General features: G+C 37.4%; 1 protein-coding gene across 2 annotated transcripts in view; it reads right to left on the reverse strand.

Moving 5' to 3' along the window:
- NCAM2 (neural cell adhesion molecule 2) overlaps positions 1-14,822 on the reverse strand; it is a 446,058-nt gene extending 431,236 nt beyond the window's left edge. For both annotated transcript variants that reach the window (XM_088794499.1, XM_088794500.1), the window contains exon 1: positions 14,511-14,822. In XM_088794499.1, coding sequence (XP_088650625.1) covers positions 14,511-14,565 — 55 coding nt within the window. In that variant the 5' untranslated portion in view covers positions 14,566-14,822. The remainder of the gene's footprint in view (positions 1-14,510) is intronic.
- Between the last annotated feature and the right edge of the window lie 999 nt (positions 14,823-15,821).

Below are 15,821 nucleotides of genomic sequence, written 5' to 3' on the forward strand. Positions count from 1 at the left end.
GTGGAGTGCATTTTCGTCTTAGAGGAAAAATGCAGCAAAGAACAAGTCGTTTAAAATATTCATGAATTTCAGCACTAATGAAACAAATATAGCAAACATTTTAACACAGTATGGAATGATGGAATGGCTTTCCAAAGTTTTTATATACATATGTATATGTGCATAGAAACACACACACACACACACACACACACTCTTACACATGCTAAAAAAAAGAAAAAGAGAGACAGAGTATCTAACTGGAAAACAGTAATTACAGAGTAAGCACATAGTTTTGTACCCTAAGCACCTCAATCTCTATCCTGCCTTTTGATTCACTATGTAGTCTCAGGAAGAGGCCATCAAGAGGCCAACAACCAGTATAGCTCATATCTTGGTCTAGGTTAGGTTAGGTTAGGTTAGGTTAGGTTAGATTAGAACCCTGATTAAGTGAGTCTACTCATTTAACTATTTAACCTGTCTCAGCAATTTAAAATCAGTATTCCTCATTTTCATTTCATCTTCTCTCTCTAAAGAAGACCCTGATCCTTATTTCTGTTTTTCCCCAACTCTTCCAGAAAGGAAACAAATGTTTTTCTAAGCATCCTTAAACTTGAGAACATTATTTTCCTATCTAGTTTGGAAGGAAAATTAAAGCAATTAAATATGTTTCCTTGAAAAAAAATAGCTCCTTTTATATTGTAAACTTCTGGAGGGCCAGTAAGGTTTACGCAATGTGTTTTAATCCTTATCTTGTACCCTGCCCCTGACACACTTTAACTGCAGTCCTCACACATTGCACAGTGGGAGGCACTCAAGGCTTCACATTCAAAATAAGCCTTTATTCAAATCCCACTTTGAACACTTCACAGGTATGTGACTTCAAGTAAATTGCTTTATCTTTCCATCACACAATGTCTTTATTTATTTTTTTTTATGAACAGTAAAAGATGTATAAATATAGATATTAAAAAAGACCAAGTATAATCGTTTTCTAAGAAGATTGTCCAGGACAGCCTGTTCACAAAGGAAGTTACTATCCATGCCTCCCATTCTTAAACTTCACAACAATAAAACTATTCACCATGTGAACAGTTTCCTTGTGTGGTGACCTGGCAGGAAAAGATGACTCCCTGACAGCCAGCCTGGGTTCCAATCCCACCTTTGCCACTGAGTAGCTCTGTGAGTTTGACAAGTCACTTTAACACTGAATCTCTTTGTATCTCCTCCTATAAAACAGAATCAAACTCATAAGGGAGTTTGAAGAATTAAATTACTTCACACATAGAAAGTACATAAATGAGGTATACAGTGCTTAATAGATACTGACTTTTGATACTGTTTACATTCTGTCAAAAAGGGCACATTCAACATCCCAGTGGCAGCCACATTTGACTACTTACCACACATCACACACCCCCATTCTTCCTTACTAAATGAATGCTGAATTTTATTGGCCAATCATATGCCTCAAGACAGGCTGATACCCCTCTTGATTAGTCAGGGGAAATCATGGTAATGACATCCTCACCCAGTGTTTGGTTTAGGGGATTTCATATGAAACAATTCTAGCCAATGAGAACTGAGAGAAGTCTGCTGGATGATACGTAGTGATTTTCCCCCTTTATTATTAAAATGAGGTCAGTAAAATTTATCTTGCCTAACTTAAGATTTTATTGCATAAGGAGTGATATATGAAATGGTTGTGGCCATATTTCTTCCATGAAGTCAAGAAAATAACAGCCCAAACTGAGGAGAAACATGAACCCCAACCTGCCTCCAGATTCCTTCTTTCATGCTGTAATAGATCTTTATTTTTAAGCCATTTTGAATGTGTTCTCTTATTTGCTCCTAAAAGCATCCTAAACTGATGTAATTTCATTATGAACGTATTTGGAAAGTCAACCACAAACTGATGACTTACTGAATTATTAATAATTATAGTGTTTTACAGTAAGAGAAGCCATTTAAAATATAGCTTATATGTATTTAAATATTAATGTTAAATAGTCCTTAATGAATTATACTAACCTGAACAATCAAACTGTCCCACCTTGCAACCATCCCAACCCAGTATCTCTAAATCCTATCAGTTCTCCATGTTCATTAATCTTTTAGGTCACTAAAAGATTTACCCCTTTACCTATTAGTAGTCACTCACCTAGAGTTCGGCTATTCAAAGGAAATGGCCAGAAACAATGGTCACAATCTGAAACCAGAGTAGCTCCTAATTCTTTCTTCAGCAATTCCTTGCTACGTCAAAGGAACCATGTCTTAGTCAGTGACATGAGTCAAGTTCTAGAACCAGATAGCAACCGAATTTGCATTTCCAGTCCTTTACTTATTATATGCGACTTAACTTTTATGAAATTCAGTTTCCTCATCTGTACTATAATAGTCCAGAACGCCTATATATGCTGTGAATATAAAAATGAGGTAAGCTATATGAAAACACCCTGCAGGGTGACTGACAGATTTGCGTCTGACAAAGATTATCTCAGTCACCAAACTCTAGCCAGGTTATGCTGAGCCCTCTTCTCAACTACGCTTTAACCTTGGCCTATAAAAATATGAATAAAACACTAACATAATATTTACCAGCTCAAGGCTGCATCCATGGATGACACTAACCTCCCTTAAGGTGTCTGCATGAAAAAAACTCAAGGCTGCCTCCGAATTGACTGTGTGTTCCAGTCAATACCTAAAATCTAGCCCCCTGTCTCCCAGGCTCTGTGGGAGGGCTGGAGCCGAACTTTTCATAAACACCAGTTAACAAATGCAGATGGGTTTCACATGAACCAACAGGACCCCTTTCTGCTTTCTGTAATTTTTCGATTCCATGACTCTACTGAACTCCCACTCACCGCCTTCCTCACTCCTTCATTCTCCCTTAAAATGCCCAGTCACCTCTCCAAACCACTGTTCAGTTCACACTGGGCTTTTAACCCTATTGAACACAGGGATATACTATATCCCCAATATAGTATATTGCTGATTAAAATCTGTTGTTACCACTTTAACTAGTGTCTGGCTTTCTTTATCTTTGACACTCCCTTCATTCAATGAATTCATCAAATACTTAACAAACACACACTGCTCCTGGAGGAAACAAACTTGCCTGCAATCATTCTGTTTTGCTGGGCGTCTCTGTCTCCCATCCTACCCTATATAACTACATCAGACTTTATCCTACCAGCCACTTGGACTCTATCACCCACTTTCCCACTCCCTTTTATCTGATGAATTCGCCTCCTGGAAACAAAAGTGATTGATCTTTGCTTAGCATTTACTTTCCTTTCTCAATCTCAGCTCCCTGCATGTATTTCTTGCTCAGTGGTTAGAATGTATTTCAGAGTCACAATTAGCCGTTTGGAGTTGCAATTCCAAAAAGCCACTGCATAACTTCTTAGAACAATCTTTCTTCTCCCATCACATATCCACAGCCACATACATCACCTGAGTTATGGAGACTTCTAAATGAGGGACGGGAGTGAGAAGCAGCCAAACAGGAAGAGAAACGTAAAAGTTAACTAATAAATAAGTCCCCTTCTCCATCATAGTCAAGACATTCAATCCTTTCATTTTCCTAGAAAGAAAAAGATACAACCTGCTTAAATAAGTCACCATTAACCAATCTCTGCATTAATGCAGTGTACAAAGGAGTGTGTTTTTAATAAAATGTTTCATTACAGTAGAACTGGAACTGGTACTTGAAAGAGAAATACATTAGCAATTTACAGTATTTCATACTTGCTCAGGATCCTGTACTAACTGTTATTTCAATATGAGAATACTAACTTGAATGTTTACTATCCAAATATGACTGTCAAAGTTTTCAATAGAGCACAGAGATTGGCAAATATCATTTAATAACCTATGTTGAGTTTTGTTTCTAAATTGAAGACTACATGCAATCACCACAGAAGTAAAATGCATTAGCGTGGGGCTTTTGAGGGGGCTTTGGACAAAATGACTCATGTAGACAACCAGTTAAAGTAATTATAAATTATGAGAAATGTGAGGGGGGGAAATGCAAGTTAAATTGGATGAATCAGAAGCAGTAGTAATACTTTAATTGCAAACTGTATTTCAAGTTCAAAGTGGCAAACACAATAATGGTAACATTAGTGGATAAATAAGGGACAAGAAAATAAATAGATGATATTCTAGATTATCTGAAAATGTATTCTGTTTAATTAAATGCTTTTATCACTGAAGTCAGACGTAGAGACCATCATAAAATCATGATAAAATATGGCTACCAGACAAGAGACAATGCTTTGAGGTTAAACTGTACAGTTTAGAATTGGCTTCCAGTAATCACTGATTGAATAATCAACTTTTAATTAACCCCAGGGTATTATCTTACTTCTGATTTTGAGGACTTTAAATACTTGCTCTATTGAGATATCAGGTATTTACTATTGACCATATCTAATCTGTTTAATTTTACCACTATCAATATATTATATAACCCTCATTCGTTTCTATACGTTGAAGATTTTGAAACCTCAACTACATAACCTCTGACTCAGATAAAGGTTCAAAAGAACAAATCTTAGCGGCATTTAAAAGTTTATTACCAGTCTAATTAATTTTCATTGCAGGATGTAAGGCAGGTCATCTTTGCTATTCCTCCTGAATTAAATAATCAGTGTTACTTGATTATTTTATCGATATTCTTTTATAGATATTCATGTATTTTTGAAGGCCTATCACATGCACAGCAGTGATAAAAAAAAAAAAAGTTTAAAATAAATACTCAGACCTACAGACAGTATATTTTTAAGGAACCTAATTATTACCCAAAGTTGAGTAAATATGAGTATATTTTTAAATAGCCAGCTATTTGTTTTTATTCTGCTGAGTAATACTAAATATTCATTCAGCATATACCAGGGGTGCCACAAAAATGTATACAAGTGGACACTTTGGTCAATGTTGCTCAAGCAGTAGTTCTCCATAATCAGAAGTGTCTGGACGCTGATGGTAACCACTTTGAGCAGCACCTCTTGTAATTGCAGAAGTCAAATGTGACTTGTATTCATCTTTTGTTATTGGTATATATTCAGTATTACAATTTTAATAGTTTTCCTTTCTTAAAATGTATATACATTTTTTGTGGAACCGTCTGTATTTGCTAAGCACCTACTATGTCCCAGGAATACACACATGACTTTACAGTGAACTCCCTACTCAAGTACATTCTATTTAATGAAAAGCCACATAGAAAGGCATTCTTGCTCTCATGGAGTTCATTCAAATGGCATGTCACCTAGAGTACAGTGCAGTTTGAGGTATATTAGCTGCAGAATTCAGGTATATTAGCATCTTAGATTGTATCTCCAGTGCCTTCACATTGACTGGTATGTAGTAAGCTGCTAATATAGATTTGTTGAAAGACAGAAAGATGCCTTCAGTGATAAAATGCTTGAGTTGAGTCTTAAAGAAAAATAATAGCAATTGTCCAGGCAAAGAATGGAAGGAAAAGTATAAAATACATGGGGGTGGGGGTGGACATAGGGTCCAATCTGGGTCTATAGGGTCCAATACCAAGCATGAGGCTGAGTAAACAAGATTGTGCAAATGAATAAAAGATAAAAGTCATAATAGTCCTAAGAACTCCCAAATAATTCCAATGATAGGTAGATCCCTAATTAAAATGAACAGTGTGTGTCTGTAAACTCAGTTCAAAGGTATCTTTGAAGAGCATAATGACATAAAATATGTACTATATGACAAAGTCATTTTTGAGACTTGCTCCATATGTGTGAGTAAAATGTATTTAGGTAAGAACAGACATCATAATAGGAAAATATGCTGTATCTAGAAGAAAATATTTATACCAAGTCCTGGTCCTACCATTCTTTATAACTTTCTTCTTAGGCAAATTATTTCACCTCTTTGAAGTTCATTTTCCTCTTTTCTAAATCAGGATAGTATCTACCTTTCAGGATAATCGTGGAACTCCAATTATGAGTGTTTTGTCTAAGTAAATAAGTTTAAAAATGTATATGGCATATACTTCATGATGTATTTTATAACATATTTGTTATTGGTGTATAATAATATTTAGAGAGAAATGAAGTAGGGCATATATATATATATATATATATATACATATACATACATACATACATACATATATGTGTGTGTGTGTGTGTATATATATATATATATATATATATATATCAGAAAGACTAGTATTACAGATATTAGAAAACTGGTTGGATATGGATGAGTCACAATAACAGAAAAACTGTCCACAAACCTTCCATACATATGACAAAAGTACAAGTGTACTTATTTTCTTCAACTGGGAAATTCGCTTTGGTACTATAATATAGGTCTTAGCCATACTACATTGGTTTATTTTACAAGTAGTGACATGTGTTTCTTCTCTAACACCATATATGCATCTGTAAAACACTGATATGTGAAAAATTGTGCAGTAAAAGGCATATCAGGACTTACAGGAAAGGACAAGATTATAGGTCAGAACATTCAAAACCTCCAAATATGTGTAATCAAGCACTAACAAAATCGTAGTACCTTAATTAAAAGATTAGCATAGTTAAATCTCTACTGGTGTATTTGTACCTAGTTTCTCTATTTTCTTTCAAGATGCAAACCCTGAAGGACATTTGAAAACTATGATCCAGGGTGTAGTTCTAAAAAAAATAAAAACAATGAACAAGTAAACAAACATGTCATTTTAACACAGGAGAAAATGACTTCTCAGTTTCTTTAGCTGCACTCTCACCATTGCCAGATACATAATAGTGGAACTCAAGAAGTTTCTTCAAACCACTAAACTAATACTTGCACTAAGGGAAGGCATTTGAGTTGATTTTTCATATTTCTTAACATCTTCATAAATTGCTAAGGAGTTCTCTTTAATTATGAGAAAGTTTGCTCCAGATCATTTAAAATTAATGAGGTGAAGAAATCATATATCATATATATGTACATATATCAAGAAATTATATATATGTATATATAAATATATATATGTGTATATATATACATATATATATATGTGTATATATATATATGAACACAATTCCTGCATCATCCCCGTATTTACCAGTAGCATATGAGGTAATATGTACACACAGAAGCAGAAAAGATTGAACTATATCTTAAATGCATTTGATGTTCATTGGCTATAAATTTGGGTGTCAGCAACAGAACTTAGTTAATAGCTCTAGGCAAATCAGACAATCTCAATCTCAAAATATCACTGATCAAATGTGATTTTTATCAGGATTAAATGCCTATTAGAGTAGACCCTCAAAACTATTAGTTCCCTTAGATATTAACACAAAAATTTTCAACTCCATATATTCAATATCAAATTTATTTTTTGGTTTGTTTTGGTGTTACTTCTTTTTTCTGTTTTGTTTTTGGTTTCCTTTTTATTTTGGCATATTTTGTTTTGTTTTTGAGTTTCCATAGAATGAAAAGGAAAAACAACAAAAAACAAAAAAAAACAAACCCATAAACAAGTAGAAAAAATGAGTGAAGAATAGGTAAAAGCAAATTTGACTGACATGCTTCTGAGACTTTACTCAAAATTCCAGACATGCTAAATAATATGAGAGTACAAATTGTGATGGAAGAACAAGACAGAGAGAGAAATTAAATAAATGACAATAAAGATTCTGAAGAAATGACAAAGATCAACAATAGGCCTTTCAAAATGTATTGATGACATTTCTATCTAGATGTTCCACAGATACCTCAAACACAACGTATCATTTTCGAAAATTACAAACAAGCAAAAAAGAAAATAAAACAAACAACCCTATGCTTGGTTTTCTTATTTCTCTATTTCTATTAGGGTATAACCATCATTTCTGTCAAAGAGGCTTAAAACTTCAGGCACCACTTCCCTCTCAATTTCCCAAATCAAATTTGTTATTAAGATCCATTAGTTCTCTCATAGAAACACACCTCATGCCCACTCCTTTTTTATTTTCCTCAGGTCCACACACACAGCGCCTGTAGACTTAAAAACAAAACAAAACTTGAACCACATTATTTTCCTGCCCAAACAATGGCTCCCAAAATCTACACAACAGCTTCCAACTCAGCTTGGCCTCAAGACCTTTCTGCCTCCCAGTCCCACTAATATTTCCATAATTGAGTCTAACAACTCACCTTTCCAAAACCTTAACTGGATTACTGCTGTCCTCTGAACATCCCCCTCTTTTCCTACAACTTGTTTACAGTTTGTTTGTCTTTTTTCCTCCTTGTATTATTTTCTCCCTTTACTCTTACCACATTGAACCCCTGTCTGCTTCACTAAGTGGCAAGGTGGTGTCCTAGTTGAAAGGCAAGTCTTTGCACATGTCCTGAGTTCAAATCTTTGTTTCTGTGCAACCTTAGACAGTTATTTAAATGTCCTATGTCTCATAGCCTTCAAGTATGCAAGGAGAATGATAATATGATGTAATTAGAGGGCTCTTGAACATATTAAGCTAGTTAATACATGTACTTACAATAGAGCCTGCTATTAGTACACACTCAACAAATTTTTGCTTTTTCTAGGTACTGAATTCTGAAGCACTTATTTAAATCACTTATTTTTAGTTAATTACACAATATCTTTAGTCATTTGGCAACATTTGGTTGAACAGTTTTATAGATATCTCATATGCTTATTTGGCTTTTTAAATTTATATACATTTTTTTGTCTTCTCAACTATTAACATTGAATTCTATGCACCACCCCTTCTCCTCACATACAAATTTTCAAACATTAAATCCTTAAAAAATAGGCACTGAACCAGAAGTGAGAATATTTAATCTTAATTCCAGATAACTCCTAACTATAGTTGATATAGGCAAGTCAGATAATCCCTCTGCACTTCAATTTTCTCACTCATAAAATAAAGTTAATAGTCTCTTGAATTCTTAACGATTAATTGTAAACTGGTTGAAAGCACTTCCAAAAAGTGGTCTATACGGTTACAAGATGCTGGCATTATACTCATTGGAAGGTCTGAACAACTATTTATTAATTGATTGACTGACAAAATGACAGAACTAAAGTGTTATAATTATACATTCAGCTGAAGAAATGTTCGATTCTTCATTTTAAATAAATAAATAAATAAATAAAAAACTGATGCAGAATGTTGGTCTTCACATAACTAAATTAAGAGTTTAGATACCAGAGCTCTAGTTATTAACCCTTCTACTTTTCTATTATACCTTTAATAAGTCGCTTACCCTAACTGAGTGCCCAGCCTAACCCTCTCAGTGACTCTGGTGTTGCCCACAGAAGGGATTCATACAAAAAGAAACCCCTTCCTCAAGACCCTTTACTGCCATCTGCTGGAAAACTGTGAAAATAAATATGTATTCTATGGCAATGAGTGGCGCCCCCTGGAGTTGTTCACCACATAACCTATGCAACCATTTTTAAGAATGATTCCAATAAAGTGTTTGAGACACTGCAGACATTTAATGCATGTCTGATGAATGAATAAATAATGAATAAGCCCCTTATCAATGAATTAGAGCATCTCTGCCTCAACATGTTTTTCTAATCACAGAGCAGCTCATGATGATTTTTAAAAATTGAATAAAAGAGATGTTTTCAAACCACAGGCAGATTTGACTATATATTATACCAAAAATATAAACAATGTCTGTCATAGTAAGGTTGACGTTTTACAAGATGGCTACACACATCTATCATCACAATTGCTCCTTATGGCAGGCCATATGGCAAGGCCAACTAGCCAGACGTATTTATATCAGATTTCCAAATAAGCAAACAATGGTTCTGAGAGTTTAAGTTGCTTCTTCAAAGTCAAGGGACTCTTAGTGGTTTACGTCTTCTGGTTTCAAGTCCAGTGTTCCTTCCCCTTCCCAGCTAGTTTCAATAACAAAATTTTGATCAATTGACCTGAAATTCTTCCAACTTTCATCATCATTCTTCAAATTACCCATCATCTCTCTTAACTATGGTTAGTGGCACAAGTCAATACGTGAAACTACAAAGTATACTGATTGCTATTTGTTATCAGCACTATTATTATAGTTGTAAATAGTTAAAATTTATTAAAATATTTAAAAGAGTTCTACATACAAGCATTTTCATTTGCTAAACAATTAAAGATAGCTTGGCTCTACAAAGCTCAGGAATATTACATTTAATAGAAAGCATAAAAACACTGTTTGTATCTTAATGTGCTTTCGTATCAGATAATTTGGAAAATTAAAACTAATTTATAATCTTTTTAATAGGCCTATCTTCAATATCATTGGGATAGTATAAAGAGCACAAGGAATTTAGAATCTAGGTCAATAAAACTTGAAAAACAATGAATTTCCTTTATAAGAATATTAAAATTATTAATTTAATTTTGCATACGCTAACACCCAGAGGATTAATTTTATTTTGGACTAAAACAACAAAAGCAATTCAGACTCCCTCTACCACATATCGAGCACTTTCTTCATGCTCTTGAAAGTTCACTGCTACAAGAGATGACCCCGAAAACAGATAAATTAAAATCATTTTCCCAATGTCAAAAGCCAGTGAAAGCAGCAGGACTAGTTCCAGAGGCTTCAGACTGACAACCCTACTTCCCTTTGCAATGCTCCCTCCTGAGGATTCAGACAAAAACAAATTGCACTCTTCGGCTTGGTTACCAGCCCTGGCTTCTGTAGTCGTTTCTCAGTCCCATTGCAAACTAGTTCTGTGGTAGACAAAAGCCATTTTATTTACTAAATTATATAAAGTTTGACTTTCTTTTTGTCCTGAATGAGGTTCTTTTGTTCCACTAATTGCTTCTCTAATAGATCATTACCTCTGGGAAAACATCAGCCCCCTGTGTCATTGAAAAAACTCACTGGACACCCCTGACCCACCAACTTCCCTTCTTGCTCTCTGGGCTCCAATTCATCATTAGAACTAAAGTGACCAAAAATGCTCTACTTATGCCTCTGATATAAAGCAGGGAAAGAAACCCTCCGGGCTACTCACTGACAATAATGATATTAATTTACATAGCCAATCTTTCCTAAGTACAAATGAATATGGAGTTGACTCAATAGAAACCTAGCAAAAAGAGGCTGACCACAGAGAATAAGAGCAGGGTAGGCAGAAAAAGGATGGGAGAGAAGCTGTAACTGTGTAACACCCTACACAGAAGATAGGTTTGTGAAGACCTTCCTGCAGACCTGACACCAGTAGACACCCACACACACCTGTGCTTGATTTGTAGAAGGTACACTTCTCTAATGAATGATGAGTCACTAATATTTAACCATAAAGAGTAAATGGAAGCAGATGCTTGTAAACTTAACTAATTAACTGGACAATTCACTTCCCTCTCCCGTGCTTTTGGCTTAGGTAAGTGTTCTGACTACATATGAGTGAAGTGAATTGCAAGACAGATGAATGGCTCTGTTTTCACCTTACCTTTTGGTACAACAATGCTTCTGTTGTATCTATGTGAACATCCAGTAACTGATTTTATTAATCATACTTGGGTAGTTTTTAGAAGACGAAGAAAATGATTTAGAAATTAAAAAGGCTTCAAGAAAGCACCCCTACGTAGTACTAGTTTGGGAATCTAAATTTACATAGATCCAAAAGCACTGTGAATCACAGACTCAAGTTATCACTTGAGATTTATGATGACAGAGGCTGTGACCAACTTTTGAATACAAAGGAAAAATAATTGCAGAAGTTAGAGTTATAGAATCCCCTTTCTGTTGACAATTAAATTCAAACTAGACAATTAAATCCTAACCTTATTTCATTAGATATTAATCTTGCAGTGGAAATGAGAGGCTTTTAATGAAGCATTTCTGCTGTAATAAAAAAAGGCTCTCACTACAGTAGAACAATCATGTTGTGTTGAAAGTTAGAAATAGAACTATTAGGCCGTATTAGCTAATCACAGTATTGGCATCCACTTAAGTTAGCCAGTTTTTCAATTCTGTTATTTTCTCCTATTCAACTGCTGCAATTCAAAACGTTTTGACTACTTAAAAGGGAATACATCACCGCTGCCTTTCCCCAGTCTAACTGCACACCACTTTCCACAGCAATAGCTTCAATCATGCTTCATAAAATCCCCTGCAAGTATATTGTTGGAAACATAAATCAGCAAGCTAGAATTTCAGTATTTCTAACGCAAGTCCAGGGATCACTGACTGGAGGGTTTTTCCATGCCCCCCTTTATAAAAGAATAAAGAAAATTATGAGTTACACCAGATCCTTTTTTATTTATTTTTTTTAAATAAAAACTGCTCCCAGGGGAGTGTCTGATACTTCCTGCTACATCCTTAATTGGAGAACAAAACACTAGCATAGAGGAATTGGACTCCTGGATCAGGCTTGCTGTTTCTAAGCATCTTGACTTCATTAGGGCACAAGGCACAGAAGTACTACATGTTCCGTTTCACAAAAGCTAGGTCTCTCTGATGTGCATCTATGCCTCTGTGAGTGCCATGCATTGTTAAATTGTACTAGATAGAGAGATCTTTAGAACAATTCTCTCCTCCTTCTCTGTTTTATTGCAGTGAATATGGGCTTCCCTTAGGCACGTTTCAGTTTCAGAGCTCCTCTTTACAATGACCCTGCATTCTGAATTATAGATTGGGTAAATCACACATACGTTACATATGTAGACCCAAATTATATGTGTCTTTATGTACTATTTAAACATTCCTACATTTCCCTTGTATCCTCCAAATGCCAACACATTTAAGGTCTACAATGGTAAATTCATACACTCCACAACGGAGACATTTTTCTTCTCCAAACCAGTAACAATGTAATGATAAGTCTGCATAAACTTGCTTCCTGTTATGCCCCCATTGTGCTCCATACTATCTACACTTGGTTAATTACAGTGGTATTTTAACTGAAATTTTCAGGGACTTCTTCTTAGTATTCAGAAATACCTGTCTATATTATAAATGAACAGTTGAACATAATCAGAATCTCTCCAAAAATTAAAGCAGCATATCTATAGGGCATAAAGTATACGTTGATTTTTGCTGTAATAGTGATTGAATTAACCAATTGGGATAATATTAGCTTCAGATGGATGTAGCTGCAAATATACTACGACTGAAATTTTGCATACTCTGTATTATTAAGGGAACATGAGCAGCATCTCACTAAGACACTTTACAAACTATAGCAACATCCAATGTTTGCATTCTGAACATAAAATCTGCATCTAATCGTGTTTCATCAGCCACTACCACTATAGCTTTAGGGAGGAGAAGGGCAGAGAAAAGGTTTCGTACCCAAATTGTCAAGCCCTGCTGAAGAATGATAGAAGGACCCGGTAACTGTGGAATAGCAGAAACCACCATTTCTAGGCTTAAAATGGAGTTCTACCACCCCCTGCTGGACCAAGTGAGCAACGTAGAAGTGGCTAAAAAATGCTTAGAATGTAATAGAGTGGAGATATTTTAACTTGTCTTGCAATTTATTTTTCCTCCAAAAACAGTTCCATGCAGTACTAATAATATAACATTCTCTAAATTATTACACATCACAAAATCACTGCTATTTTCTTTTCCTTTACAGACTTCCACCAATGCATGTTTTAGAATTTTGTGTCCCCAATTAAATGTCCAAACTTGTCTGGATAGTTGAAAATACCTCCATTTATTATAAATATGTTTTATGTGAATGTGAACTATCTTTAAAAAAAAAGCAAGATAAATTCACATATATTTCTATACAGATAAACAGGGGTAGCTTTCACAAATTTCCTCCCAGGTTATTATTCTATTATGCTTTTTTTTTCTTTTTCCTTTTCTTTTTCTTTTTCTTAAGAGATAAAGGCTCCCACTAGTTCTCCACGAGCTAAAAAGAAAAAAAAGAAAAAAAAACCTTACAAGTGTAATAACAATCTGATGTTATAAAAATTTTCAACCTTGATGTATTAACAAGGGGGGAGGTGTGAAAATGAATGACTGCAACACATCCCTAATTTTTTCCATTTGCTTTCTTACACACGACATCCATGGCCCCTCTCTGGTCTCCTAGTTTTCAACAGAAATAAGCCATCATCGTTCACTTCACAGTCAGGAATTGGGGTCTTGGGAAAGCGGGGAAAACAGAGAGTCTCTACGAACTGAATTTCTTGCACACAACAGATATTTCAAAAACGAGTTTAATGATGATAGTTTTTGCTGCTTCTGTAAAACATCACCGTTCCCCTTCCTCCCGCAACCTCAGCTATTTAACTGTTAATACACACCAACAGACTCATCCAATTTTTGATAATGAAAACCCGAGAAAGCCAAGATCCCAGAAAAGAAGCAGTTTGACTCAATCTCCTGCTCACTGCTGCCCATTTCCAATTCTGTATTTTCTCTTATTTAAGATACACATGCAGTTTTGAGCGGCAGCGGAAATAATAACGACAACAATAACTATAACTTTAGTTCTTCCATTTAAACCTTCCTGTGCCTCCCTCTGCCTCTCAGGGTTGGGTGGAAGGGGGAGGGAAAGTAAATGCAATAAAGAACCACACTCCTACCTTGCCCGCTACTGACAAGCAACCCGAGCAGGTAGAAGGAGAGGAGGAGGCTCATGTTCAGGACGTGACACTGGTGGACACTTCCAAAGTTATTAAGTCCAGCCCTGGAGAGAGAACCTTCCGCTTCCACGGCCGCCGCAGGTAGAGCCGGCGCCACTCTCGGGTGCCCCAGCCGCCCGCAGCCCGCGCGCTCCTCCTCGCAAAGTGACTGCAAGCTCCGCTCCTTGCCGCACTATATCCAGGCAGCCGCGGCGGCGGCAGCAGCAGCACCAGCAGCAGCAGCGGCCGCCGTGGCGGCAGCAGAGCCGGGCTGGGAGGGAGGCGGGGGCGGGAGCGCGGGGAGGGGAGGTGCGGCCGAGGCGTATCCCTCCGCGCCGCACGGAGGCGGCTGCCGCGAGGCGCGCGGCCCCAGGATTCGTCCGCACTCGAGCTCGGAGACGCGAGTTCGGTTCCTGATGCCTCCAGCTAGAGGGGCCGCTGCGACTGGGCTTACGGGAGCATGCCTGCGAGTGGAGGTCCTACGCTCAGCCCGGCGGCCATCCGCAAGTTAACAGACGCCTCTGTGCCCAGGAGGGAAGGAAACCTCGAGCTCTTGCACCACTGCCGGCCAGTTCGCGGAAACGAGCCGCTTAAGCTGATGCAGATGCTGCAAACGGCCGTCCGGCCCCGCACACCAAGCCCGCCCAGGGCTTAGCCGATGCGGGGGATCTGAGGGCCGGTGGGTTAGTCTGCAGCTCTCATCCTTCCAACGGCGTTCGGGAGAGAGAATACTTGTCACTCCCAGGCCCTCGCTCAAACCTTCAGCAGGTGCCCCTTTCCCACGGTTTCCACTCTGCCGCGGCAGAGGGGAAGCAGTCGTCCTCTAGTGTCTACACGGGCTGTCTGCTCCGGATCTAAAGGGCAGGCGGAAAAGGGACACGGCGTTTCTTATCCATGTCGACCCACTGCTGGTAACAGCAGGTACCTTAAGCGAGAGAGATTGGGGAGGGGGCGAGATGTTGGCGGAGCTGCGTTAAACTCGGCTGTCGGTGTTATCTGCGTCCTTGGGGAAGTCCCAAGTCTGCCCTCGCCACCCTCAGCGTCCCCAGCGCACAGCACTGGCCAGGTCCCCACGAGGGCACGATGAGGGAGCTCCTGGAATTGTACAAAGCTGAGTTGCGTGGGGATCCTTCCCGAAGCCATCCCCGCATACACACCTGCGTGTATGTGTACGCGTGTAAAATGAAGTGATGGAGCCATAGCAAGCCCCAGAGCTAAAACTCTCCTATCCGGAAGGTTGGGTCATTTCGTGATTTCTCCTGGAAAGGGTAG

Source organism: Rhinolophus sinicus, chromosome 17 (assembly GCF_057876585.1).
Source record: "Rhinolophus sinicus isolate RSI-liver-muscle chromosome 17, RSI-T2T, whole genome shotgun sequence".
NCBI classification, from domain to species: Eukaryota; Metazoa; Chordata; class Mammalia; order Chiroptera; family Rhinolophidae; genus Rhinolophus; species Rhinolophus sinicus.